The following is a 26511-nucleotide window of genomic DNA, read 5'->3' as shown; positions in this document are numbered from 1 at the left end:
ATTGTTTTCACGAGTGGGCTTTCCTAAAGAAGTATTGACAGATCAGGGGACCCCATTTACGTCAAAACTAATGAAAGAAGTGTGTGCCTCGTTGGATATCAAACACTTGAAAACATCGGTTTATCATCCACAAACCGATGGTTTAGTGGAGAGGTACAACCAAACGCTGAAACAAACCCTGAAGAAAATGCTGACGGCAGAAGGGCCCACATGGGACCGTCTCCTACCCATTGCCCTGTACGTGATTCGGGCACGGAAGCAAAGCAGCTTGGGATGTTCTTCGTTCGAGCTTCTATATGGTAGACTACCCAGGAGTCTCCTCGACATCACCAAAGAGATGTGGGAAAACGAAATGTCACAGGATCAGAAGAGTATGCTGGAATACACCGCTCAGCTACGCAACAGATTAGGCAAACTAAGAGAACTTGCCTATACCTCTATGGAGCACCAACAGGAACGGTACAAAAAAACATACGACAAGGGAAAGAGGTTGAGAACCTTAGATGTGGGTAAATGGGCTCTCGTATTGTTGCCATCTATCAGTAACAAGAATAAAAACGAGTGGCAAGGTCCATATCAGGTTATTGAAACGATTGGAAACACCACATATCGACTTCGTTTATCCCCTACCAAATCCCAAATATATCATATCAACATCTTGAAGGAGTGGTTGGGGCCGGTTCCCCGGGCGGGCCATTTCGTTGGACAGGTCGGTGTCCAGAATGCCTCCACTCTGGAACAGCTAATAGTGAACCCGGAGTTATCTCCCAAAGAAAGGAAGGAGTTGTCAGAGACCTTAAAACCATATGCCGACGTGTTTTCCGACCTACCTGGAAGAACTGATCTAGCAGAACACCGCATCGACACCGCTCCAGGAGCAGTGGTAAAACAAAGGCCTTACCGTATTCCGGCAGCACGGAAAGAAGCTGTACGAAAGGAAGTCCAGGACATGCTCAAATTGGGCATCATCCGACCCTCGCAGAGCCATTGGTCGTTACCGATTGTCATGATTCCAAAGCCGGATGGTACCAAAAGATTTTGTATGGACTTTCGGGCCCTGAATGCAGTCTCACATTTTGATACGTACCCTATCCCTAGGGTCGATGACTTGATCGAGAAAATCGGGGATGCTAAGTATATCACCACCTTCTACCTCACGAAGGGTTATTGGCAGGTTCCCCTTCGTGAGGAGGATAGGAAGAAAACGGCTTTTGTGACAGATGACGGAGCATTCGAGTTCACCGTTCTTCCGTTCGGTCTGCATGGGGCTCCAGCTACGTTTCAACGTTTGATGAACAAGGTCCTGCATCCTTTCAACAAATTTAGTTCGGCTTACTTAGATGACATAGTCATCTACAGTCAGGATGGGGAGGAACATCTCGGGCACTTGCAAACCATTCTGTCAGCCCTTAGAAAAGCAGGACTACACGTCAACGCGAAGAAATCGCGAGCTGCCTTTAGGACTGTGAACTACCTAGGATACGTGCTTGGCGAGGGATCCATTGCTCCCCAGAGCGAAAAAGTGAAAGCTATAGCAGCAGTACCGTTCCCCAGTTCCAAAAGAGACCTACGAGCCTTTCTGGGGTTAGTAGGGTACTATCGACGGTTCATTCCTGGTTTTGCTGAGCTTGCTGCCCCCTTGACCAATATGCTCCGAAAAGATACCAAGAATCAGGAGTTTAGTCACCCCACTGCGGACACGTTACAGGCATTCAACCTCCTGAAATCTACCATGACTACTGCTCCGGTACTTTTTTTTACCGGACTACAATAAACCCTTCCTGCTTGCCACGGATGCTTCCAATCAAGGGATAGGGGCAGTCCTGTCTCAAGTCAAAGACGGGATTGAACATCCAATTCTATACGTAAGTAGGAAGTTGTTCCCCAGGGAGTGCAGATACTCTACCATTGAGAGGGAGGCCTTGGCTATCAAATGGGCCGTGGAGAAACTAAGGTACTATTTGGAAGGCAAACCCTTCATTTTGCATACAGACCACACCCCCCTGAAGTGGATGCATCAAAACAGTAGCCACAACCCCAGGGTTTTGAGGTGGTTCTTGTCCTTGCAGCCATATTCTTTCACGATCCAACACCGCAAGGGAAAGGGCAATGCCAATGCGGACTTCTTGTCACGTGTGTTCCCTCTCCCCGAATGGGAGAAGCCAGGGGGGGAGGTGTGTCACGGGTTCGACAAACAAGAGACTGTAGAGACTGTAAACCCTAAAGACTGGTGGTCTGCCACCCCCCTTTCACCTTGCACCTTTTCCCCACAGCCATTGACCGGTGTTTGGAACGAGGAAGCCGGAGACAACGAAAGGGATTGGCCTGACGGAGTAAACATGTTCGGCTCCTTTAAGGAAGAAGGCTGCGGCTACGTAGCTCCACCCCTCGTGACGACAAAAGCAGGAAGTTCCGGGACGAAGGCGGACGGCGTTTCCCAGGTGGCGGAAATCGAGGAGAACGCAGGACGAGAACGAGGACGAGAAGAAGACGGGAACGACAAGCCAGGAGGCCAACGGTTGGACGCTTCGCCCTGCCACGCGCCCACGGGAGGAGCGTGGCTACGAGAGGTACGGGGCCGGGTCGCGGGTTGGGTTGGGAGGCGGAAATAGCCACCACTGTAAAGCCCCCGCAAGTAACCCTTACCCTGAGCACGAGCATTCCTAAGCACGTCCGTTTATAAGTTGAGCACTACACCTTGGTTGTGTTCCCTCACTCCCGGTCCTTATCGTCATTCCCTGAGTGCAGGTCGTAATTCGCCTTTCTCTTCGTTTTCCTTTCTTCTATGGTACCCCGTGAGAACCTTGGGCCAAGACGAAGCAGGAAGAAGACACTAAGACCACAAGGCACTGCGACGGACCTCTTTTGAACAGAGACTAGAGACCCTATTTGAGTTACATGAAAAAGACGTATATTCCAATAAAGCCCTCTTTGAAACCCTTACTAAAGGCACCCGTGTTTCTATTTGAGCCGACATCCCCTACTCCAGTGGTCGAACCCCCTGCAAACCCGGCACCCCCGGGACACCCTGGTTCTGGTGTTAACCTGGGCTTCTATGAGAATTCCCAAGGGCATATTATCAAGCCCATTCTCTACACTTTAGCGGTGGTTTCCTGCTGATAAAAACGGCGATAATGTATCGCCCTTTCTTGATAATGTGGCCCAAAGTGCTTAGACGACCAAAATCACTTTTGATAAAAAAAGAGTAGAAACGTATTGAACAGAAGCCACAAAAACTGAAAAAAGGGAACTGCAGGGCATAAGATAAAAATATGTTACAAACATTCCCATAGAAATTAATTGGACCAGCATAGTCCATTTTAGTAACTGGGAAGGCAAAAATCTCAACAAGTGACTAAAAGAAGATCATTTACGTTTTTGTGACATGGCAAATTTCTGTCACCAAATAAGGGCCTGAGAATGAACCCCAAAATGGTGGTTAATTTTTATGACATACACAAAAAATATGAATTACGTGCTGGGAGTTTTTCTGAAAGTGGCTGTGGGGACATTTTGAAAAGGTAAGGCTACCATATAATTGGAGGGCACCCGTAAATAAAATGTATTTATTTTATTTATTTACTTGTCTTGTAGAGCGCCTAGATCACCCCAAAGGGATATCTCCACGCTATGTAAGTGCTATCAGGTTAGCATAGGAATTCTGAAGAAGGGTTACCAGGTCGACGAGGAGATCTGGAAGAGTTTGGTTTTGAGAGACGGATGGAATTGCAAATAGTTGGTGCATTCACGAAGGTTAAGAGGAAGTTGATTCCAATATGGGGGGGCCAAGTGGTAAAAGGCTTTCACCCCTGAACGTGATTTCTTAATCCGAGGAACCACAAGAAGTGATTTAGATCTGGATAAGAGTGTTCTTGAAGGCTGATACCGTATAAGTCTTTCACTGAAGCAGCTGGGAGCATTGCCATGAAGTGCCTTATGTACTACACAGCCTATTTTCAAACGAAACCAATGTAGTCCTTGGAGTAGGGGCATGGAAGCGGTCTTAGCTTGAGAATTGGAGACCAATCAATTCCTAGCTCTCCTGATGAGAAGCCACACCCTCTATCTCTAAAGTATAATGTCTGTAAAAGCCTGCAAGTGTTGACATCAGGTCATAGAACATCCATTACCTACATTGTTCCTCTTCCAAGACAGAAACTAAAATCTCCCTCCTGCTGAGTTTCCTTTCTTCTGAAACATCAACAGCATCCCCCACCACCAACGCTCAGGAGATCACCAGGATCCTCATTCCTTGTTGTCAGAAGACTACTGTGAGCAGGAAAGAAGATGTTTCCCAAAGAATTGGGAACTGCATTTTATCATTAGATTTTCCATCCTAATACTAGTTTGCCTTTTGTGTATTCACACAGTGGCTAGAAAAGTATAACAAGTTAATTGGGCAGCTTACTTCATCATAAACATGGCGGATATCCAATGCACCATTTTACAAGTACCACCAGATATAATGCCTTTGTAATATGAAGGACGGTATATAAGTCACATTTCTGATGGAGTAACCTATCAACTGAACTCTAAATCAGGCCCTTCATTTTTAAATAAGTTATTTAAATGTAGTTGTGACATTTGGGTGATTTATTCCTAAATCGCCACTGCTTCCAAAAATCAAGATAAAGCTTGTTGTTTCTATCTTACAAAAGCTAGTATTTAGTAGGAACATTATTTCAGTTTCTGCTGAGCTGTGTCAGTAGTTTGCAGCTCATTGTAATTGCCAAAGTCACACAGAGACAGCGTTAGTCTATGAGAAAATACTTCCATTTGCCTCAAATCTCATACACATGAACAAAACGGGGATGATCGTCTATATGACTCTCAATTTAAAGCGCACTGGTTAGTAATAATTCACATCTCTCAGTGATTGGCTAATGTCAGGTCAGTCCCATGTTAACATAGAGGGGAAAGTCATGCTATTTTGAATGAGTATATGGCCTCTGGACCGTATTCAACAGGCCTCAGTGGTTTTAAAAGGAAGGGTTTATCGTGGGTTTCTTATAATTTGGCTTGTCTTTTTATAACATGAAATACCAATATGTGTTTCTCTCTTATATTGGATTGCTACAATTGAGGATTTTGACTTGACATCATTTGTTATCGAAGATACTGCCCTGTTAGAAGTGGTTGTAGAGTCCAAGAGATTACTCCAGCAAGGAGGATCGGTCGCCATTATCCTGCTGGATCTGAGTTCTGCGTTCAATACTGTAAATCACAACATCCTTATACAATGATTGCTGAACATGGGGATTTCAGGAACTGCCCTCTTATGGCTTAAATCGTTCTTACAAGACAGGACTTTTCTGGTCTTTGAAGATGGTGGCCTTTCCGACCCTGTTCCACTGAAGTGTGGAGAACCTCAGGGCTCCTCCCTGAGCCCCACTCTGTTTAATGTCTATATGAGACCTCTGGCAGACATTGTTAACCCATTTGGAATCTCGATTGTCACCTGTGCAGATGACACACAATTAATCTTCTTTCTCAACCATGGACAAAAATCTCACCCCTCCACGCTGGAGCTCTGTCTCAGGGAGGTTGCAGAATGGATGGAACATTCCTGTCTGAAACTGAACGGAGAAAAAAAGGAGCTCCTGATCATAGGCAACAGCTCTAAACTGAGCGGTAAGCTGCATTTGCCAAGGTGCTAATGCCCCCAACCCCGCCAAAAAATGCCATCAAGAGAATTAGGGTTTGGATAGACAACACTTTCAAATTTGATCTTCAGGGACTGAAGCTGGCTGCCGCATGCTATGGGCTCCTCTGGATGTTGAGGAAGACTCTCCCACTCCTCCCCTTCACCGTCAGGAGACTGATGGTCCAGGCTCTCATTTTATGCAGACTGGATTATGGTAACTCTCTTTACCTTGGTGCTCTAAAGGGAAAGATTAGGAAACTTCAGGTGGTTTAGAATTGTGCAGCCAGACTTCTGCTTGAAATCCCTAGACATCAATTGACCAGACAAGCCTTGAACTCCCCTCCATTGGCTACCGGTGGACGAGAGGATCAGGTTCAAGTCACTCTGCACTGCCCACAAGGTCTTGTGGGGCGATGATCCAGTGATCTCTCAGCCCTTTCTCTCTTTCTTTCTCCCTTGCAGAATACAGCGGTCCTCCACTGCCCATCTCGCACCCATTCTTCACATTAGGAGCAAGAGAACAGGAGGACGCTCCTTCTCATATAAAGAGGACTCCTTATGGAATGCCCTCCCCTCCTCTCTCTGCTCTGAAACCCGGTTGCTTCATTCAGAAAAGGGCTCAAGACCTGGCTTTTTCAAAACCCATCCCAGTGTTAGGATCACTCATGATAAGTATTATGTGCGATACTATCATCGCTGGAGTGCCTATGAGTAGCCATGCACTCTAAAAGTGCCTATAAAATAACATAACATCAAGGTGGCAATAAATCAAGTTTTCCTTTCATGAAAACTGCTATAATCAGTACAAAGGAGAATTAAGAACTACTTCAACCCCCTAAATACCCATCAATTCTCTCTTCTCCAAAGCCTCAGAATGTGCAAGGATCTTGTATAAACCGCCCAGATCATACTGGTAAATTGTTTACAAGTTATTTGTTCTCCATGTGTCATGCTCTTCTTTCCGACTCAGCTTCACCAGTTTCAAAAATAAGAGACAGGGTGGGAGACAATACATCTCTCCTGCAATCCCCAGACTGATACCTGCCTGTGTTTCCTATGCATGCCACCCCTTCATTTACATAGTAGTCAGATATGTATAACATTATGACTGTAGCCTGATCAAGAATGTTCGCAAATTGTTACCATGGCAAAAGCCTGTACTGTGCACAGATTGCAACAATACTACTAAGCATATGACTAAATTACAGATGTGTTTAAGATTTTATCATTCTCAACTGTTGGCCACAGAATGCCAAACAAGGAACATTCTGAGCATGGTGACTGCTTAGGCTGGACCATACTTTAGTGAAATGATTTCACAGACCAGCACAGCTTTATGGAGTCACTACTTTTAAGTTGTGTCTAGCGTTTGGTTCTTATGAGGCATTCCTGGTGGCCTACTGGCTGCTTATCTTATCTCAGGAAAAGTGATGCATTTATTGAAAACCACAGAAACTGGACATGTGTCGAAGAAATGGGCATGACTTCCTGCCTTTGTTTCAATGATTAAAGTAAGACACACTTAGATGGGAAATTCAGGACTTATGTAGATTTGGGTACTGGTATTTGTATAATACAAACCCCACAAGAGAACAAAGGACTTCCTGACACATATATGTTCTCCATAAGCCATTAATAGTTTGGCAGTACACCTTTGCTCCAAAGAGCATCAAATGAAGAACAGATTATGCCTCAGACCAAGACACAATAACTAGCCAGGGGCGTAGTTACCATTGGTGCAGCAGGTGCAATGGCGCCAGGGCCCAGAGCCCTGTGGAGCGCATTGAGCTCTAATAGTTGCTGTAGTTACTCCCCCAACAACAGTTAAAGGGAATATGTTCCTTGCTTTTATCTGTGCCCATGGCATCCTTGCTACGCTATTGTAACTCGTCTTAACCCAGATTCACATTCAGGCTAAGAAAGAGCAGAAACTTTGCCTGTTGATAGGAATGAATTTGTTTGTCACGGCCTACAGGAAGGCTGGGTACCGATTATCATCTTGTCGCTAAGAAACAAAACTGTGGAATTCTGAAGCAGAAAGAATCTCTAGTGAGTCAGACAGTCAACAAACACATGTGCCAGCTAACATTTGGGGCAACAAATGTCTACTCAAACAAAGCCTTTTATGATGAATTTACCATCATTGCTATGAAAGTGTTTAGATACTATGGATGTTGTGGTTAGCTAACAGGGCTACATAACAAAATTTGTTGTGTATGCAACAATTTCATCGGTACTTGGAAATCTGCCTTTAGATATCTGCCACTACCACCAAGAAATATGTCCCCTTACTGAGTAAGACTGTGTCTACGGACTCTGCGGAGACACACGTTTTCCATTTTTAATATGTAGTAATTTGCCTGTATCCGGATCCAGTTAAATCAGGGGTACTCATAGTACGGCCCGGCAAGCCTTTCCTGGCGGCCTGCAGACCTTGCAGACATCGTACCCGTTTTTTTTAGTTTTTTTTAAGAGTGTCTGCAACCAGAGCGCGACTCAGACTCTTATGCTCTGTGGGGGCTGGGCGATTCCCACCATAGTCAGAGTGGGGCTGCAGGGGCACTGAGAGGTGAACAAAAGCCTCATTAACATGCCAATGGTCTTTTATAGACCTGTGAAGTGCTTGGGTGCAACTGTGTGTGGCTGTGTGTGTGTGTGCGCCTGGAAGCTGTCACAGCCCGGGCACACACAGACAGGGTGAGGACGGAGAGCAAGGGAGAGCAAGCGAGGGAGCGAGAGCAAGTGAGGGAGAGCGAGGGAGGGAGGGAGAGTGTAGTATCCTTGCACTATCCACTTTTATTATAGAATGTTATAGCTATGATACTCTGTGGAATGTTGGCAGTCTGTGGGCTTAGGCTGGCAGTTGGCTTGGGGCTGAGCATCTTGCAGGATGTTCCTGTTGGGGTCTTTATGGTTTATACCATCTTATCTACCTAGCTTCTAATAAACCATTTATCTACATCTACTGTCTGAGGACTTGATTACTACAATATTTATGGCGACGAGGTGACCTTCCCACGTACTGGGCGAAGCAAAATTCAACAAAAATAACCCAGAAGTAGTCTTCAAAAGAAATAAGTTAAGAAAATCCTTCAGTAGAGAGAAAATGACAAGCGCCAACAAGAAGATCAAGACAAAAGGAACAAGAGCCACAAGATACAGTACAAGACAAGAGATATACCAAGAGAGATACCATCTTCAGAGTAAGGAGCCACTAAAGAAACATCAGCGCAGTAAGAAAAAACGACCCCACCAGTGTCCATCACATTGGACGGCCTTTGCCAAAACGTGCTGTGAGTGGTTTCCTTGTACATATGGTCATCATATGCATCAGAAGTAAGCATGATGTTATTTTTACTTGTTTTTGGCTCTTTGAAATTCAGTGCGACCTGCGATGAGACATTTAAAAAAAAAATCTTGTGCCGGTTAGAGCATGTAGTACACTTTCTACACAGAATTTATTTAATCATTTTTGGTCGTTTGTGTACATGGAAAAACCGGTACTTTCACGAGCGCAAGTTTAATATAGACGTGTTCTAATTCATCGTATGATTTTTAATGCCTCTGAAGACATTAATCGCAAGTTTACACCAAGCGGAGGCACTGTTTACATCTCAAGTTTATTTAGGAAGTACTGTTTACATCTTGTAACGTTCAACTTGGGATTGGCAGAGAAACAAACAATTAATGTTTTAAGCTGTTTAGTCTAGTCACATTAATAGCGGATGTGTGAAGCTGTGCCTTGTACTGTCTCAGGAAGAAGAATATAAGTGGACACTGGAGGAATTGGAAGTGTTAATTTTTCATCATTAACGCTGCTTTTAATTAAAACATTATTTTCAACTGCGTCATGCAATGTACTCGAGATATCAACTGTCATTTGAAATCTTGATAATGTGCGCGACAAACACGCGAGGCTTACCTTTGCTCCTGAGCACTTTATGACGTTTTGGGAGTATGCGTCTTCTTCACGTTTGTAAGCAACGCTATGCGCAGAGCCACTCGGTGCAACGTAGGAAACGTGACACCATTTTGCGTACTGAGTTTACTTGTTCATTGTCACCACGGGAACTATCTTTCTAGGAGAAGCACGTCATTTTTGTCGAAATCCTTCAACAAGGACAGTAAAAGACATGTGGTTTTACGCACTGGCGAAATAGTTTTCCTGTCTGGCAGTGAATCTTTAAAAAGAAGAAAACTTACAGTTTAAGTCGGAAAAATTACAGCTACGACCTTCATAAGATCGACGTTCTGCTTTGGAGACCTCGGGTGAGAGACCGCTCACCGGAGCATAGACTTATTCTTATTGTATTTTGCTGGCCATTTTATAATAGAGAGAGTATTATGTTGCAGTATTTTGTGTGTTACTGGCTGTGATCTTAAATAGTAGCGTTTTGGGTTATAGCGTTTTTGTGTTTCTATGCAGTTCTTTTCGTGTGTGTCTGACTGGCTGTTATCTTAAATTTCAGCGTTTTGTGTTTCAATGCAGCTTGACACACACTTTGTGTAGGAGTGGGTTTTAGTCCTGTGTTCCTTAGGAGTGGGTTTTGGATTTATATCCTATTTAGGCAGTCCCATATCCTACTTTGACTTTATGTTCACTTTACTCTTGTTGAGTGGTGTTTTATTTTGGTATGGGTTTTAGTCCCATTACCCTGGTTCATGCTAAATTTTTAAGAGGGGGTGTTTGTCCCACCTTTGTGTTTTTTTTAGGGGGTGTCAGTCCCACCTAAGCAATGTTACACTAGGGTTTGAGTCCCATTAGTGTCCCTTAAGACAGGGGTGGCGTTTTTATTTGGCTACGTCACAGTCTTCTCATGTGAGAAGCACTTTGGTGTGGGTCATTAGTCCCATTACCCAAGTCTTTGGTTTGATTATCCTTGTTTAACATTCTTGGTCCCTAGTTTTTGGGACAGGTTTAGGGTTACAGTCCCTTTATACTTATATTTGCTTTCACGGTCTTTTGATCGACAGGTAGGTTTTGGGTTTTGGTCCCATTTTTCTTGTTTTACTTTTGGTCCTTAGCTTTTAGGGCAAGATATGGGTCTTAGTCCCTTCATCTTTTATTTGACACTTAAGGGTAGGGATTTGGGTTTTAAGTTCCTATCTCCTTTTTTCACTGTATTATTCCTATTAGAGGGATTACTTTATTAGTCTCATTTTATTGGTTTCTTTCTATTACACGTGGGTTGTAGTCCTATTGTGTCCTTTATTAAAGGTGTGGCATTATTTTGCTTATGTCTGAAGTACTTTCTTGAGTTTTGGTGAGCTCTTCTCAGTTTTTTCTGAGACGTTGGTTGTTTTATTTGAGCTCAGAATTTTACATATTTTAAAATTGTTCAATATTAGAGGAGGAGGAGGATGGTGAGGTTTATTCTATCTGTTCACTTTCTTTCGTTCTTCTTTAACAATTTTTGTATTTCTGTTTTCCCTCTCGTGATGTTATTTTAATTCCATCCCTGGGTTACAGATTTCTTTATATTTGTATTATATTTCTGTTCTTTGTTTTTCCCTTTAAGTTTATTGTGTTCCGTTATTAAAGGGAGAGGATAATGTAGTATCCTTGCACTATCCCCTTTTATTATAGAATGTTCTAGCTATGATGCTCTGTGGGATGTTGGCAGTCTGTGGGCTTAGGCTAGCAGTTGGCTTGGGGCTGAGCATCTTGCAGGATGTTCCTGTTGGGGTCTTTATGGTTTATACCATCTTAACTACCTAACTTCTAATAAACCATTTATCTACATCTACTGCCTGAGGACTTGATTACTACAGAGAGCAAGCGAGGGAGCGAGAGCAACTGTTAAATTCAATCCTAAACCCTTTCCTGTTCTCTCTCTGCACCAGTGCCCTGAGCAATGCTCTTTTAGGTCGAGCCTGGGCAGCGCATGTGCTGCTCTGCGAGTTATGCTGTATTGGAGTATAGACTTGAAGCCCCGCCCACTCTCTGCCCATATTTGTCATTAGCTTGTGTCATTGTCTTTCGTAAATGCAGGCTTCTGATTCGTTAATAGGCTTGTTAGTCTCTCCTTAGTACAGCCTTGACTTCATTTGTAACCTCCCATGTGGACTGGCCCGCATTAAAGTAAAACTTTGTTTGTTACACAGTACGTCTTATTTACTCAGTAAACACTATTTTCGTTAATGTTTTTTTTTTACTGCAGGCACTACATGCTTTCCTACAACATTCAATGCGCCATGCGCACTTTCACGGGTCGCTTTTACAAAAACGGCATTTATTTGTTAACTTGACAAACAAATGCTTTTTTTGGTAAAACTGCCCCATACCACGCTTTCACTTTCATAGCGTCAGCGGACCATTCTTTAGACACAGCTCCTCCAAAGAAAGGGGTGTGGCCTCTGGTGAAAGGGTAAAAAATGAGCATTTGCAATGCAATAAGCTTGCATTTTCGAACCTTTGACCTATTGGTATTATAAATGACAATTATTAAAATTTGTTTTGGTTTTACGTAGCGCAAACTAGACTCGAGACATCGGGTATCAAAGCGCTTTACATGAGCACCAGTTGTGTTACAGAAGAACACATTCATTTTTGTTAGATTAGGAGAGATTAAGTGATTTGCCCATAATCACAAGTTGTTGAGCAGCTTCGAGGTTGACCGCTCTAGCCGTAAGGCTACATCCTCTCCCCAGTGCCTTTTATTAATGCAGGTATTTTAAACACAAATCAAAGACATTGTCATTTACAATGCCAATAGCTCAAATCTCGCAATTGTGAGACCTATTGCATTGCAAATGCTTGTTCTACAATTTGTTTACACCTAAATTATCTTTTCACGGTTGCAAGAGCAAGTGACCAACTAATTCCCTATAATCCGGCACTTAAATGCACTGTGCTGCTGTATGTTGGACATAGTAAAAGGGATAAAGTTACACTACTAAGGGACAGATTATGAGTGGCCCAGTAGATTGCAATCCCTGTGCAAACACCTCTATGCATAGACACCACAATTATAAGTGGTGCACATTTTATCTCACCATGTAAATATCGGGTGCAATAAAGTCTGCACTCTTAATTGGAGTTCAGCAGGGCTAGCCTGACAGAATTTACACAGTGAAAAAGACATGGAGATTTTGGTGTGATAATCACATTTTCTGGGCCAAACTCAGTATGGACAAAAATATCATACAAGATAATTTCAGAACAACTCAGCACTCTAATGATCCCATTCAACCCAGTGCACTCATAATAAGGCCAATCACCAAGACAGGGATATCCACAGGTTGAGCTGGAGCATAAACTAGCATGCAAATGTGCTAAGCAATATTTACTTTTTATTACTCAGCAATTAAAAATATTCCCCCTTTCACCTCATGTTGCCTCTACCGAGCGACAGTAACAATAGGATCCAATTCATCAGTCAGCCATCTCTGCTTGTTACTATATATTCAATGTCTGCAAGATCCATCTTCACACCACAATCCACTCAGCCAAAAACCATGATCATTATCTTAACACTTATGAAACTAAACAACTCCAAAAATCTCCTCATTAGTCACACACACGTCCATACTTTGCCTTTTAAAAGTGCTCACTTTAAGCATCTCACCATGTCTACCTTCCATAGACACTCCCCTATTTTGGCCTGACCCCTAGAAGGCACATACAGGTCCTATATTAGTTTCTAGCATTGCATTCAAATATATACATGCTCCCTAAGTAACTCAAAGTGGTTCTCTTTACACTTTAAGGCTTCGCCCAACAATCTCGAAACTAATGCTGCGCAAATGTCAGATTCATGTTCTTTATCCTCCTGGAAAATATGTTGGACTACTCAACCAATGGACCTTTAGGCAAACTACCCTCTGCACACTTTCGAAACAGTCATAGGAAGAAGCCCCTTCTTCTTGAACTTCCACAGCACCTTTATCGACCATCGCGCTCTGCAGCATTAATACAGACTACACCATGAGCTACAAGTGGATCACAATGTACATACTGTTACGTCAGTGTCAGGAAAAGTCCGGGGAACAGGACGCACTCTTGTGTTCTAACTCTTTTGTCCTGCTGCTCCGTACACGGGACATGGATGGCCCCTTTAATTTTCCTGGAAGAAGCAGAAGGAGGAGGTCAGCGGCGTGACTTCGGTCCCTGCCTTTCTATCAGAGGAAGACGCCGGTTTAAAGGAGGAAGCAGCAGTGCACCAGAGAGAAAAGTCCAGAGAAGCCAGGAGAGAGAGGCCAGCATTGGAGAAGCTGTGGAGAGACGAGCATTAGGAAGAAGAGTTCGGAGCCCCGCGAGAGGATCCAAAGAAGTGGACAATGCCAGGAGGCCAATGACCCCATGCGTTGCTCCACCAAACTCCAGGAGGAGTGTGGCTGGGGCATGTACGTCGTCGCATACAGGCATTCCCTAAAGCACTGGGAGGGAATGGTTAACTTTTGAGGGTGGACTCTGTGTTCCGTTCTTTGCTTCGTTTTCACGTGGTGGCGGTTTCCGGTGGTCTCTCACACTCCCTTCCCAGAGCCTGAGATACGTGAATACGTCTCACTGACCCGTGGTTTTTCTGTTGTTTCTTTCATTGGCTTCCCTATGTCCAAGACCAATTGGAGAACGGTGGATCTTTCTGCGTACAAGCCTGACCTGCCTGAACTGTTGAAGAACAGGAACGATTCCTGGCAACCAAATCTGATTTTCTTTGCTTTTTAAAAATAAAAGGCATCAAAAAGAACCCCAAGGCGTCTATCATTTACTATCGCGTTAAGCCTTCGCTCACTATAGCCTTCCCAGCTGGGAGTCCCTGACAGTCAGTTACTGTCATATTGACGTGTCCCCTTTTGCCTGCCTCACCACTATCACATAAAAAACAAGCATTTGCAATGCAATAGGTCTCGCATTAACAAGAGTTTAAGCTATTGGCAATGCAATAGCTTAAACTCTAGCAAATGCGAGACCTATCCCTTATCATATATGAGAGCACCTTCAAATGTGAGTTCAGCACGCCTGCTCTACAAAAAAAAACATGAATATCACATTCCTATACAGGAAAGGGGGCGCGGCTCCTAACGTGTTCCAGAGTCTCACTGGGAAAAGCCTGTACTCCCTCGAGTCAAGTCCTTGAGATAAGTCTCAGTGCTAGGTCTTAAATATACCAAGGACTGGCACTCAATGCTTGACAGTACCAGGTGGTTAACACTCCAGGCTGAAGGTGTAACAGGCACGGCCCCAAGGGCCCGGTGCTCTCCGACGTGCACGTCCATGTGGTATCTTTCCCAGTCCCAGAGTTATGGACTCAGATGTCGAAGCCTCATCTTCTCATAGGGAACCGAGGGCTGTTAGGATTCCCTGGCAAAAATACAGGCTCTTTGCCTCGTCAGCTTGGACAAGGAAGGCAGGTGGTTACAGGCACAGTTCCACCCCTAAAAGTAGAGTTACTAGGGCCTGGGAATGCGGCTGAGCCCGCGGACAGGGCATTTCTGTGCAGACACTGCCAGCCCAGCTGATGGGAGGACGTGGGTGCCTTTGTACAGTGAAAGGGGGAGGGGCGGCGATCAGCTGTCGCACACACACCCAAGCCTGCCGATCACTGGGAGGGGAGCTCGCTGCACAAGCGGAGAAAGCTGAACAGTGACAGGCCAGGGCACCAGAAGCAGCTGAATGCATGAGCTGCGCAATAGATGACAGTTTGGTTGTAGTGGAGGTTTGAGTGGCAGAGTCGGCGTGCTCACAACAAATACACGTGTTGCTCTGCAGTGACGAGCCAGCACGTCACGTCTGCTGCACGGCTCGAGCCAACAGGCAATCTCTCCTCACACCTGCAATATCCAAGCCGCGATGGGAGGGGCGCTGCTCACAAGCCCTGAGACAGCAGCCACAGCTATTAGCTATTAACATTGACAGTTAGAGTGACCTGATACTGAAAAGTAACAAGCTGTCTCTGCGTGCATATCTCCTGTCCGCGCAGGCACAGTGAGCTGGAGACAGGGAGGGACAGGAAATGTGCACACTTACACATGGCCCATATGGGACAGGAGATGTACACGCGTACACATGACCCGTATGCGTGCACATCTCCTGTTCGTACGCGTGCACATCTCCTGTCCCTCTTCGGCCAAGAAACCGACAATAAATCTCGCCAAGGCGGGCATCACATGCGCTGCGTCACTAGGCGAGACCTAAAAAGTCTGAAAACTATGGGACAAATGTAGAGTTTTGGCAGATGGGTTACTCTGTCACGTTTGTGATGGCTTTACCTTCTACCTTATTAAAGTTCATTACTTCATACTGCACTTGAAATTAAGCGGACATTATGTCCGCCACATTTATGAAGTAGTAATCTGCCAAACTCTACATCAGGGCCAGCTTTAGTGCTGGTGGTGTCGAGTGCAATAATCAATTTGGTTCCTCATTGACCTACTTCTCCACAGATTACATCAATATCACCCTACCCATGTCTTTCCACACCCCCTTTCCCATAATAGAAATGCACTTCTACCCAAACTAATCCTTATTCAGTGGCGTAGGGAGGGGGGTGCGTTGGGTGCGGGCCGCCCCTGGTGTCATCACTGAGGGGGGGTAACAAAATCAATCAATCAATCACAGGCATTTATAAAGCGCACTACTTACCCGGAGGGTCTCAAGGCGCTCATGGCACTAATATGTTTTTTTAAACACATATTTTTGCCATTTTGTCAAGCCGGGGGTGACAAGAAATTTCCGCTCCGGGCTCCACCTGTCCTTGCTACGCCACTGCCCTTATTGGCAATATAGGATAATGAAAGACAGGGGAAAAGAAACAAAGCCTTCTAACCTATACCCTGCAGTTTGAATGCAGCTCTTTGATGACAGTTCAAAGGTCACTGTGCTACAGTAGAATTGTAACTTATGAACTGCAAGTACCAAAAGGATCTCTGTGACGAAAACAATAACCTACTGAGATAGCCACATAAAATACACTTCTGTGATCTGCATGGTATCATATTCTGTGCTGCAAGCACTTTATCCCTTTGTACTACTCTATGATGAGTCAAAACTGCCACCAGACAAAACTCGGGTCTTCCCCAGCAGAACCATTAATCACGAGAGTTTTCTTGACATTGTTATTGTTGCCTGAAAACTGCTGGACACACAAGGATCTCTGCAGCAGGTGCTTTTAAACCCATAGTTTATTTCTACACACAGAGCCCCCTCCCGGACTCAGCACCAGCTGTCACTGCACCTCTCGCTCCGCCCTAAATCCACCCCTGCTCTACAACATGACTTATGGTCTGAGATACTTTTGTCTTAGAATAAATCCACTCGATGTTGGACGCAGGGGAGCAAAACTGTTAATGGGATGTTTGGGGGACGGAAGGCATCTATCATCCAAGCAATTGTTATAAAAGTTGATGTTCGTTGTTATCCTTCTAATTTCTGATCTTAAAAATATTTTGCATTTCCACTACGTTTTCCATTCTAAAAACCTTCTTTGCCATGAACCACAAAAAGGGCTAATGGTTATGGAACCATATTTTGCTAAATCTTCTGCAGTTGCTTTGAAATGAAGATCTAGGCAGCAGGACCCTGTCATGGAATTAGACTGTTCAACAATACTGAAAAATAGATGGTGAGTTTGGCATAGAGCAATGCTCTTTTGAATGGCGGCTGTGAACTAAATTTTAGTGGACTAGAACCGAATTAAAACTTTTTTTTATTATGTGTGGGAACCAAATAGTATGTTTGTAGCAATAGCTCCAGCACCCTACTCTTATGATAATAGTGTGCATGGGATAGTGACAGTGATGTTGCAAAGCCACCTGAATGCTGCTGGACACAAGGGCACATAGGCAATTTGGTGGGTGAATGAAGGAAGGCCTGGGTTTGGTTCCTGGTAGATGCTCTTCCTTTGCAGATGTGAGTGGATCTGCAAGTGGGCATAGTTGTGCACAGAAACACATCACTTGGTAGGGTTGGATTGGGATTAAAAATCTGCCCGGGCATGCTAAAACAAAAGTGGCCCACATGTGCATATTGCCTTTCCACAAAACAATGCTTCAGTGAAGTTTTATAAAAAGAAGGGGGGTCTTTAACAGAGGCTTGTTTTCTTTACTTTACTTAGATAAAAAGAAATGCACTGATGAGTTCGCACTGGTGAAACACACCTGAAAACAAATGAGGCCACTTCTGCTCAGGGCCCTTTGCCCCGCTCAACATGCATACATTAATGGGCCGGCCCAGCAAGAGAAAGGGAGTGACACCTCTGCCCGTTGATAAAAGTGAGGTAAAGGACGCCCATCTGCCTCCAAAAGGCCACTCGATCACATATTGGGCCGCTGGCGGCGTACGAAGAACACAGACACCACCCACAGCTGGAACTGAGAATACCGGCCCCTCTGCCATTGCTCGAGTTCCCGCCTTACCAATCCGACCCTGTCACTTGGGCAGTTTTTGGTTGAAGGCACTTGCCTAGGAGTTAGGACCAGATAACTCCTTTGGTGCAGTCTATGATTGAGATACATATGGTTGGTCCCCTTCTGTAATGGTAAAGGCAATCTAAGAATGATGGGCTGCACAGGAGTGGAGTAACCGCACAGGTTGTTAAGAAGTATAGACTCATCTTTTCAGGCCAAATCAACCTCACTGAACACAGGATGGTCAAACCAAAGGTATACACGTGTGTGATACACAGGCTGCCCGGGCCTCAATGCGGCCTGGAGATGCAGAGAAGGCTTAGAGGAGGCAATGGGCAGGCAGATGAGTGGAAGGGAAGTGAGGAAATGGGAAGTTGAAGGAGAAGCAAAAGGGAATCAATGGGAAGGGGTTATAAGAGTGGTGGGAAGGAAAGAGGAGGGGAGGGCACTCCAAAGTAAATGAGGGGGTTCAGTTGACACCGAAAAGCATCAGCCAGTACAGAAAGAAAAAAAAGGCAATATGCCATGATTTGTAAAATTTGATATCTGGAATATAAGAATTGGGAATTATATTTGCCTCATCCAAAAGACATACAGTTCTCAAAATTGACATGGATCGCTATTAGATTTTAAATCCAAATTCTAAAAGAATTACAGTAAAAATGCTCTAGCTGTGATGCGGGAAACAAATGTCCGTGGGTAAAGCAGTACAGTTATAGGAATGCACTGATCCTAGTGGTCAGAATTAAGTATGGGCACAAAATTCGTTCCGCTCGCTGAATTTGCGAATTTTTGGCAATTTCGCAATCCACGAATCGGGCAAAATTGCCCAAAAATTTGCAATTTGCGAGTTGGCGGATTTTTTTTCTTGTTCGCGCTTCAAAAATACAATCTCGCGCGCGTGGCATTGACTTACCATGATTCTGCGTTTGCTGATGAGTTTTCCTCCCTGTTCGCGTGCGCTGCAAGATTTTGGTAGCTGGCCGAGCAACACCGCGAACACGTCATTGTGACCCGAAACAGGAAATCGCAAACGTGAACACGTCATTGCGACCCGAAACAGGAAATTGCGAACGCGAACACATCATTGCGACCCAAAACAGGAAAAAGGCATCGCGAGCAGGCTGGTTAAGTGGAAACAACATGTTTGCCACCGCATGCGCAAGTTCTCGTTCCTGAACTGGTAAAAAAATCTCGCGAACTCGCAAAAAAAATAATTCGCAAGCTTGCGGTATTTGGCGGATTTTTGCGAATCGCGATTACGAATTTGCACGAATTCACGTATCGCAAATTAGCAATTTTCGCCCATGCTTAGAATCCCCTCAGGAGAAATGAGTTGAAACCTAAAGGAAGATACTTCGAGGTCAGTTCATAAAATTCTTATGAGAATGTGTTTGCTGCTGAGACCCTCTCAAGCTGCTGATCATGTCTATGTAAATTACACACGAAAGATATTCAGGCACCTGCATCAACCATTTTTGCGAGCGCAAACGGTGCGATTCGCAAAAATTGGCCGTTTGCGCCCGCAAAAAGGGCATTTGCAATGCATCAAGGTTCAAGGCACTCGCAATTTGAGCATTCGCAATAAATTGTGATTTCTCAAATTGCGTTTCATTTAAGGAATTGCATATTACGATTCCTTAAATGCAATGCAAGTTTAGAATAGCGATTTCGCTATTAGGGGGTGCAAAATACCATCAAGTTGAACTTGATGGTAATTTGCAAAAACTTTGAAAAATGCACTAAAGTGCATTTTTCAAAGTTGTAGGTTACACACACACATGCCCTTGGGGCATGTGTGTGCGCAACATGTGTGCACAGAGCAATTTCAGGGATGCAACAGGGTGTCCTTTTGACACCCTTGCACCCTTGAAATTGTATGCTCAATTTGCGAGTACCTATTGGTACTCGCAAATTGCGCATGCAATCTCCCATTTATTCCTATGGGCCTGTAGGCTATAGGAATGAATGGGAAGGCATTCCTTAATTGTGACTCGCAATTTGCGAGTCGCAATTAAGGAAGGTCTAAGAATCGCAAATTTTATAGCGATTCCTACATGCAAAGGCTTTTACAATTCCTTGATAGCTATTCCTTAATAATCCCAATTAAGGAATCACAAAAGCATACATTGATGCATGTACCTAATTGTTTTACTCAAAAGATAATTTCACAGTTTTTCCTCACAGTATAGAACATTATTATGACTTCAATTGAACCCTACTTTAAATATTCAAATCAATTCACATCTAAGCTCTAAAGGAAACATTTAGAATTCTACACAAAATCAGTGGAGCAGTAGCCCTATTCACTAACAACTTTACTCCAATCACCCCTGGATTTCGAGGTTTTTTTTTACCACACTTTACCACATTTTTATGCAAGCAATTACCCTCAGCCTTTTGCTGTTTATCAGCAGGCAAGTTATTTTCCTTATTTAATGCAGAATTACCACAATGATAAAAAAAAATGTGTAGTATGGGTATTAAACTCTGTTTCCAGTGTGCAACTGTGGGAATATTCAGGTTTCTGCAGGAGTCGCAGCAATCTGCAAGTCAGTTTCATGCTCAGGAGTGGGACTCGAGTGTGTAACATGAGTCTCTGGGTGTTAGACATGCAAGCAGGGTCGCTGTGTGCCAGGTCATTAAGTGAAGGGGGTTAAACTGAGGGCAAGCATGAGACTTATTTTTGTTAATGTTTCCTTTAGGAGCCATGGATGTCAGGTGACTTTTAGAAATGGCGAAGCCAGGTTAAATTGGGAAGTGCCGTGAGAAGGGAGAGGCAGGGGCTTTTTGCATATGTTGATCCCCCAACAGGCACACATCTAAGTATTTACATTGATTATGAGAGAAGATCACTGAAAATGCACACCACTATCACAACATTGCAGAGGAATGCCTGTTTTCATACATCACTGTAGTCGATCAACATTTAGAAACTGGATCAACAAAAACGAGTCTTCACTTGTGCTTATTTTCAGAAAACCAAAAGGTTTGAAAAGTCATTAATTCGGAATTGCATAGTAATTAGTTGTTTGCTACTCAAATATTTTGCTGCTAAAATGCGACTAATGTGTTTGGGGAAGTCCATGTGCATTTCATATATTTTTCTTCTCTGAGGTATACTGTGGAAACAAATCCCTATGCTTCTCTATTTAATTGGGGTACTAATATTCTTATGTAAACAATTCGGAAATGTTTACCAAACCCCTTGGTGTCTCCCACTCTAGAGGTATTGACAGAGAAGTCAGCGTATTCACTTCAGGCTGCTCAGCTCTAATTTCCCATGAGTCTGGCTTGTAAGGTCAGTCATCAAGAGGAGTAGGCACAGGAGTGGAGTCTGCAGTTGATCACAAAATGCAAAGTAAAACTAAGAGGAAGCACAGAGGGATGCACAGAGTGATGGCCAATGTAAGTAGTGGTCCCCTAAGTCTGTGAATGCTGAAGAAATGAAGTCTGGTTTGCCAGATGCAAATGTAATTTGTCCAAATATGCAAGTAGACATTCCAGCTAAGGAAGGATGTCAGCAACCAAAGTTACAATTGTGTCTGTATTACGTGTGTAATTTTTGCTTGTAGGAGATAGCTTGGACCTGAAGCCGATTATGGGATATCATGCAGATGTGCTAGGGGTCGTTCCGGCTTCCAAGCAACACCCTTTTGTAGAGTTCACAGTATGATGTTATTTCAAGGATTTTCAGACAGTGGCGGCTGGAAAGTAAAGAATGTCCATTGTCTGTCAGATCTAAAGTCCACGTGGACTACTGAGCTGACTTGGGGAGATGCTCACTCCCCAGACATGGGAAACGGAACAGAGTGCTTCCATGGCAAGCAGCACAATGCGCAGTCATAGCCAAAGGAATATTATTTAGACGTAATCAATCGGCAATTTAACACTATGCAAAATAGAGTGCTAGAACACTATGCAAACTAGGGTGCTAGAACACTGTACAAATGTATAGACAGTCTCATATCAAGGTACACTCCTTCACGTAACCTACGCTCAGCTCATCTTCGGCTACTGACAACCCCCGCCTTCAAGCTAAAGCGACAAGGGGGTTCAAGGTTTGCCTCCTTGGCTCCAAGATTGTGGAATTCCTTCCCTCAAGAGATCAGGTCATGCACTGACCTTCTGAGTTTCAGAAAAACTCTTGAGACATGGCTGTTTGTGCAGGCCTATGAATAATCTTTCCACTGGGTTCAGCTAATCCTAGACTCAGCGCCATGAAACCAACCGGTGTATGTGCCCTTTATAAACTCTTTATAACATAACAAACTAGGGTGTTAGAACACTGCAATCTAGGGTACTACAACACTGTGCAAGCTACAGTTCTAGATCACTGCCCAAACTAGGATGATAAAACACTGTGCAAATTAGGGTGATAGAACACTTTGCAGGCTTATGCCCTGAAAAATGAGGCAGCCTTGAGAAATGGACCACTACGAATGCTGAGCAATATAACAGTACAGATTTTGTCACTGAAACTGTGCAAACTTGTGGAACACTATGCATACCAGGGCCTAGTAAAACGACTCAAAATTGGCAAGGGAGAACTGTGAAGATTTACGCAGCAGAACACTATGTAGACCTGTGCCCTTGAACATTATGCAGACCTAGGCCCTTGAACACTATGCAGATATGGCCCCTTAAACATTGTGCAGAATTGGGCAAAGATCATTGAGCAGACTCCTGGGATGGGAAACTGAACAATATACAGGGTTCATTGGACTTGTTAGATCACGAGCTCGTCAAAAATTGTGTACAAAATTATCTGCCAAAAGGGGTCTCCCAGTTGTGGTATGAATTGGATTGTGGGCCTAAGCAATTCAGGGTCAGTGTCAATAATTAGGCAAGGAACACAAAGACCATGTAGTATTGATCTCAAGCTATGGAAGCTCAGCACACTGTTACAGAAACTAACTTTAAGTCAATATGCAGCAATATTTGTTCCCTGGTGTCTTAGGCTGCCTTGGTTCAGACACATCAGCTTTGTCACGTGCCGCGTTAAGCTTGCTGTTCACACCTGTTGTACAGTCGTGCGCCTCCCAGCTGCCGGCGCCCCGCGCTCTGTCTTCATCGTCCACCCACTCGCTGTTGTAGTGTTCGACATGCTTGGGGTAAGCAGGCGGTCTCAGGGGCTTTGAAGGTCTACTACTGGACGGCTGAAAGGGTAAGGCATTCTGGCCTCGACGTCTGCACTCCTCAGCGAACGCTTCCTCGTCAGTCACACCTGCAGACAAGACAAAGGGAAAATGAGTCCGGCTGCCTGGAGCTTTTTCTTATCAAGCCCCTATAATCTACAATTTCCTTCTGCAAGCCCTAGATTCCAGCAAAGCTAATTTATTTTCTGACGTGATCAGGAATACATATATGCTCAAGGTACATATGTTTCAGTTAAATGAGCCAGTTTTCCATAGGATTTGTGACTATGTTTTCATGTAACACATTAGAAATGCCCTTAGAGAGAGATTTTATTTATAAGCTTGAGTGAGAAAAGCTTCAAGGTCTCTTCTAGAACAGTTACAATGTATATCTAGTAAGTAAATCAGGTTACTGGAACTGTATCTACTCTGTAATGGTATGTACTTCAGCGCATCACTGCTAGCTTTCCACTATTCAATTAAAAAGGAGGCCTCCTTGTGTTCCATTTGCCAATGTTCAATATTTGCCATTTTCTGCAGGGAACATTTTGTCTGGGTACCATGTAGTGTGGTCTTCTGTTCTTGAATTTGGTATCATCTTTGTCCACATACATGAGTATTTTCAGGGCACAAGTCCTAAAAAAAAGAAGTGGGGGAACTAACCTAATTAATCAGTATGAGTGGCATCACGGCGCGCGGCATCACGGCGCGTGGCATCACGGCGCATGGCATCACGGCTCGTGGCATCATGGCGCTTGACATCACGGCGGGTGACATTGCGGATTGTGACATCACAGCGCATGACATCACAGGAAGTGGCATCACAAGAAGTGACATCAGATCTTAAGCCCTCACATATATATTTAGCATGTCTATCATGAGTACATTTAAGCACATTTCGATTATACCTGCAAACCCTTTTAGGCAGAAGATTAACACTTTTGTAAGCTTTGCATAAACCAATGTTGCCTTTTGTCAACGTAAAGCTTCTTCTACCTATAGTGCTTTAAAGAACAAATAGTGATATTTAAATTATTACAACGCCTCCTCAGGGGTAGTAAGCACTATAGAAATGCTATTTATTTTGTGTAAATGCTACGAAAGACTAACACATCTGACATTCTTACAGGGCATGCATGTCTCCTAAATAGAGCCAAGTGAAATGCTGCCTCTCTTAAGTCTGTGTGAAGTGCTAACAAGGTGTGAGCCTTTGTTTCCCCTCTGCTGTATTTGCTTCTAGGTGTGAGGCTATATTTATATTTTCTGATGATGTTGGCACCTTCTCTTCATCTCCTATGCTTTACAGCCCTGTTCATAACATGAGTAGGCGTTTTGTAACAATGCCTCATAATGATACCAGCTGGTTTGTGTAGTGTTAACAAGTCAAGTGGTTGCTCTTACAAACTATAACACAGATGGCAATGGAAATTTACAACATGCTCCTTGGAGGATAAGTGTAAGGAATATTTTACATGGTGCTCCAAGTAAAGTGGGGTGTTACTGCGCGCTCAGAAAGAGAAGTAGGACTAATATTAAATTAAAATATTTGATAGGAGCTGTTTCAAAGTGGAAGCCGCTGTTAACAGGTGAATGCTGGGGCAAAGGTATTTTATGTAATATTAAAAGAAAGTTTCTAATAGGGGCCATCAATTTTATGTAATATTAAAAGAATGCTGCAGGTGAGAAACCCCTAATAAAAGTCCTCAAAGGGACCCGGCTTTTTAACACTGATTAGCAGCTGCAGATAGGAATCACAGGGAATGAGGAAAGCAGTGGGGCAGCAAGCCTAGTCTTCTACAGGCAAGCGCCATACTGCTTCAATATAAAACAAGCATTAGCAAAGCCAATAGGTTTTTCGTTGGCCCTATGAATTTTGACGTTGTGAATGTTTTGTTGTTGTTTCTGTAAAACTTCACTGTTGGGTAAGGTGCTGGAACCTTTCCAATATATAAAAAAATATTGACTAAAAAGCATATAAAAAAGCACAGATTGAAATGTAGTCTCTGCACAGAGGGAAGCTACTTTGTGTGCAGACAAGCTCCTTATGAAAGGACAGAATGGCGTGACTCACAGTGAAGTGAATCAGTGTATGCTATAGTGAGCAGAAGAAAACTTTGAATAACATAGACCAATTTATAAAGAGGGTTGGCAAAGCTCCAATAAGTATGATATATATATATATATATATATATATATATATATATATATATATATATATATATATATATATATATATATATATATATATATAGAAACAAGGCTCCTCCTCAACACGCTCTGCGCTCGCAGACACCGCTTCCACGCCAGCAGAATGAGGGACGGACCAGCAAAAGTCAGCAAGATGTTATTTATTTAACAAATCCCACAGAACCAGCGACGCGTTTCGGGCAAAGGTGCCCTTGTTCACGCTGCCATATATATATGAAGCTCACAATTCCTTCGGCAACAAAAGAATCAACCGCACTCCACTGGTGAAAATGAAAGAACGTGTTTATTTACTCTGTCAGATTCAAAACAGGACGTGTTTCTGCTTCGCACCTTTTTCTTACTGTTATGGCACACATTTAGGTACAAGCATTTAAATAAGGTTTCAAATTTCATGACATCATTTCCAGGTAATTCATTGAAATGAATGATGTACTAATCGTAATCCGTTCATGTGGCGACCTTCTTAGAGTGTGTTTGGACATTATAACAAATAAAGGAACAGAAAACTTAATTAAGCCATAAATCGGCTTTCACTGCATAGTTTCCAAATAATAACAAAAGAAGTATATACACGTGTATTTACAATTCATTCTGAGTCCCAGTTTCCTGCTAACCATACAGAAAAATTCAAATGACATTAAATTCATGTAGTATCATAAATTCATTGTCTAAAAAGACATCGTTTGAAATCAAGCCTTGTATATCTATCTATATATATATATCCCCTGTAACACTGAGGGGCTAATTTATAAGAGCCCTGCGTCACTTTTGCACCACGTACAGTGATACATGCGTGATGCAGGGCTCTCTATCCGATTTATGAAGCCACTCAAAGCCACCCTGAGTGGTTTTGAGTGGCCTCATAAATCTTCAGTAAGGCGACGCAGTGCAAATCGCTGCGTCACCTTACTCTGCACCGTGGAGGCGTTAAATATGGGTTGCAGTGGCTTTTCTCATGAAAAACCCATAGATTTGATGCTGCCCCAGATTTACAGAGTCATGTAAACCCGGGGAAGCACCAAATCCGTACGCCTCCTGAGGTAAGGCGTAATGATGAGATATATGTTTATTTCTCCTCGTTTTTTCCTCTTTTCCTCTTTCAATGTGTGTGCTTCATTCCGCAGCACACATAGAAAGAGGAAAACGCCTCTTAGGAATGTTTTTTGTGCAGGA

At 43.5% G+C, this 26511-nt stretch overlaps 1 protein-coding gene across 1 annotated transcript in view; it reads right to left on the bottom strand.

The window, feature by feature from the left end:
* Positions 1-26511, bottom strand: part of DNAJB6 (DnaJ heat shock protein family (Hsp40) member B6) — a 510499-nt gene that overhangs the window by 29020 nt on the left and 454968 nt on the right. The window contains exon 9 of the mRNA XM_086941496.1: positions 23013-23219. Coding sequence (XP_086797622.1) covers positions 23013-23219 — 207 coding nt within the window. The remainder of the gene's footprint in view (positions 1-23012; positions 23220-26511) is intronic.

This window comes from Lissotriton vulgaris, chromosome 10 (genome assembly GCF_964263255.1).
Source record: "Lissotriton vulgaris chromosome 10, aLisVul1.2, whole genome shotgun sequence".
In the NCBI taxonomy this organism is placed as follows: domain Eukaryota; kingdom Metazoa; phylum Chordata; class Amphibia; order Caudata; family Salamandridae; genus Lissotriton; species Lissotriton vulgaris.
The sequence above is the reverse complement of the archived record's forward strand: the minus strand, read 5'-3'. Positions and strand labels throughout refer to the sequence as shown.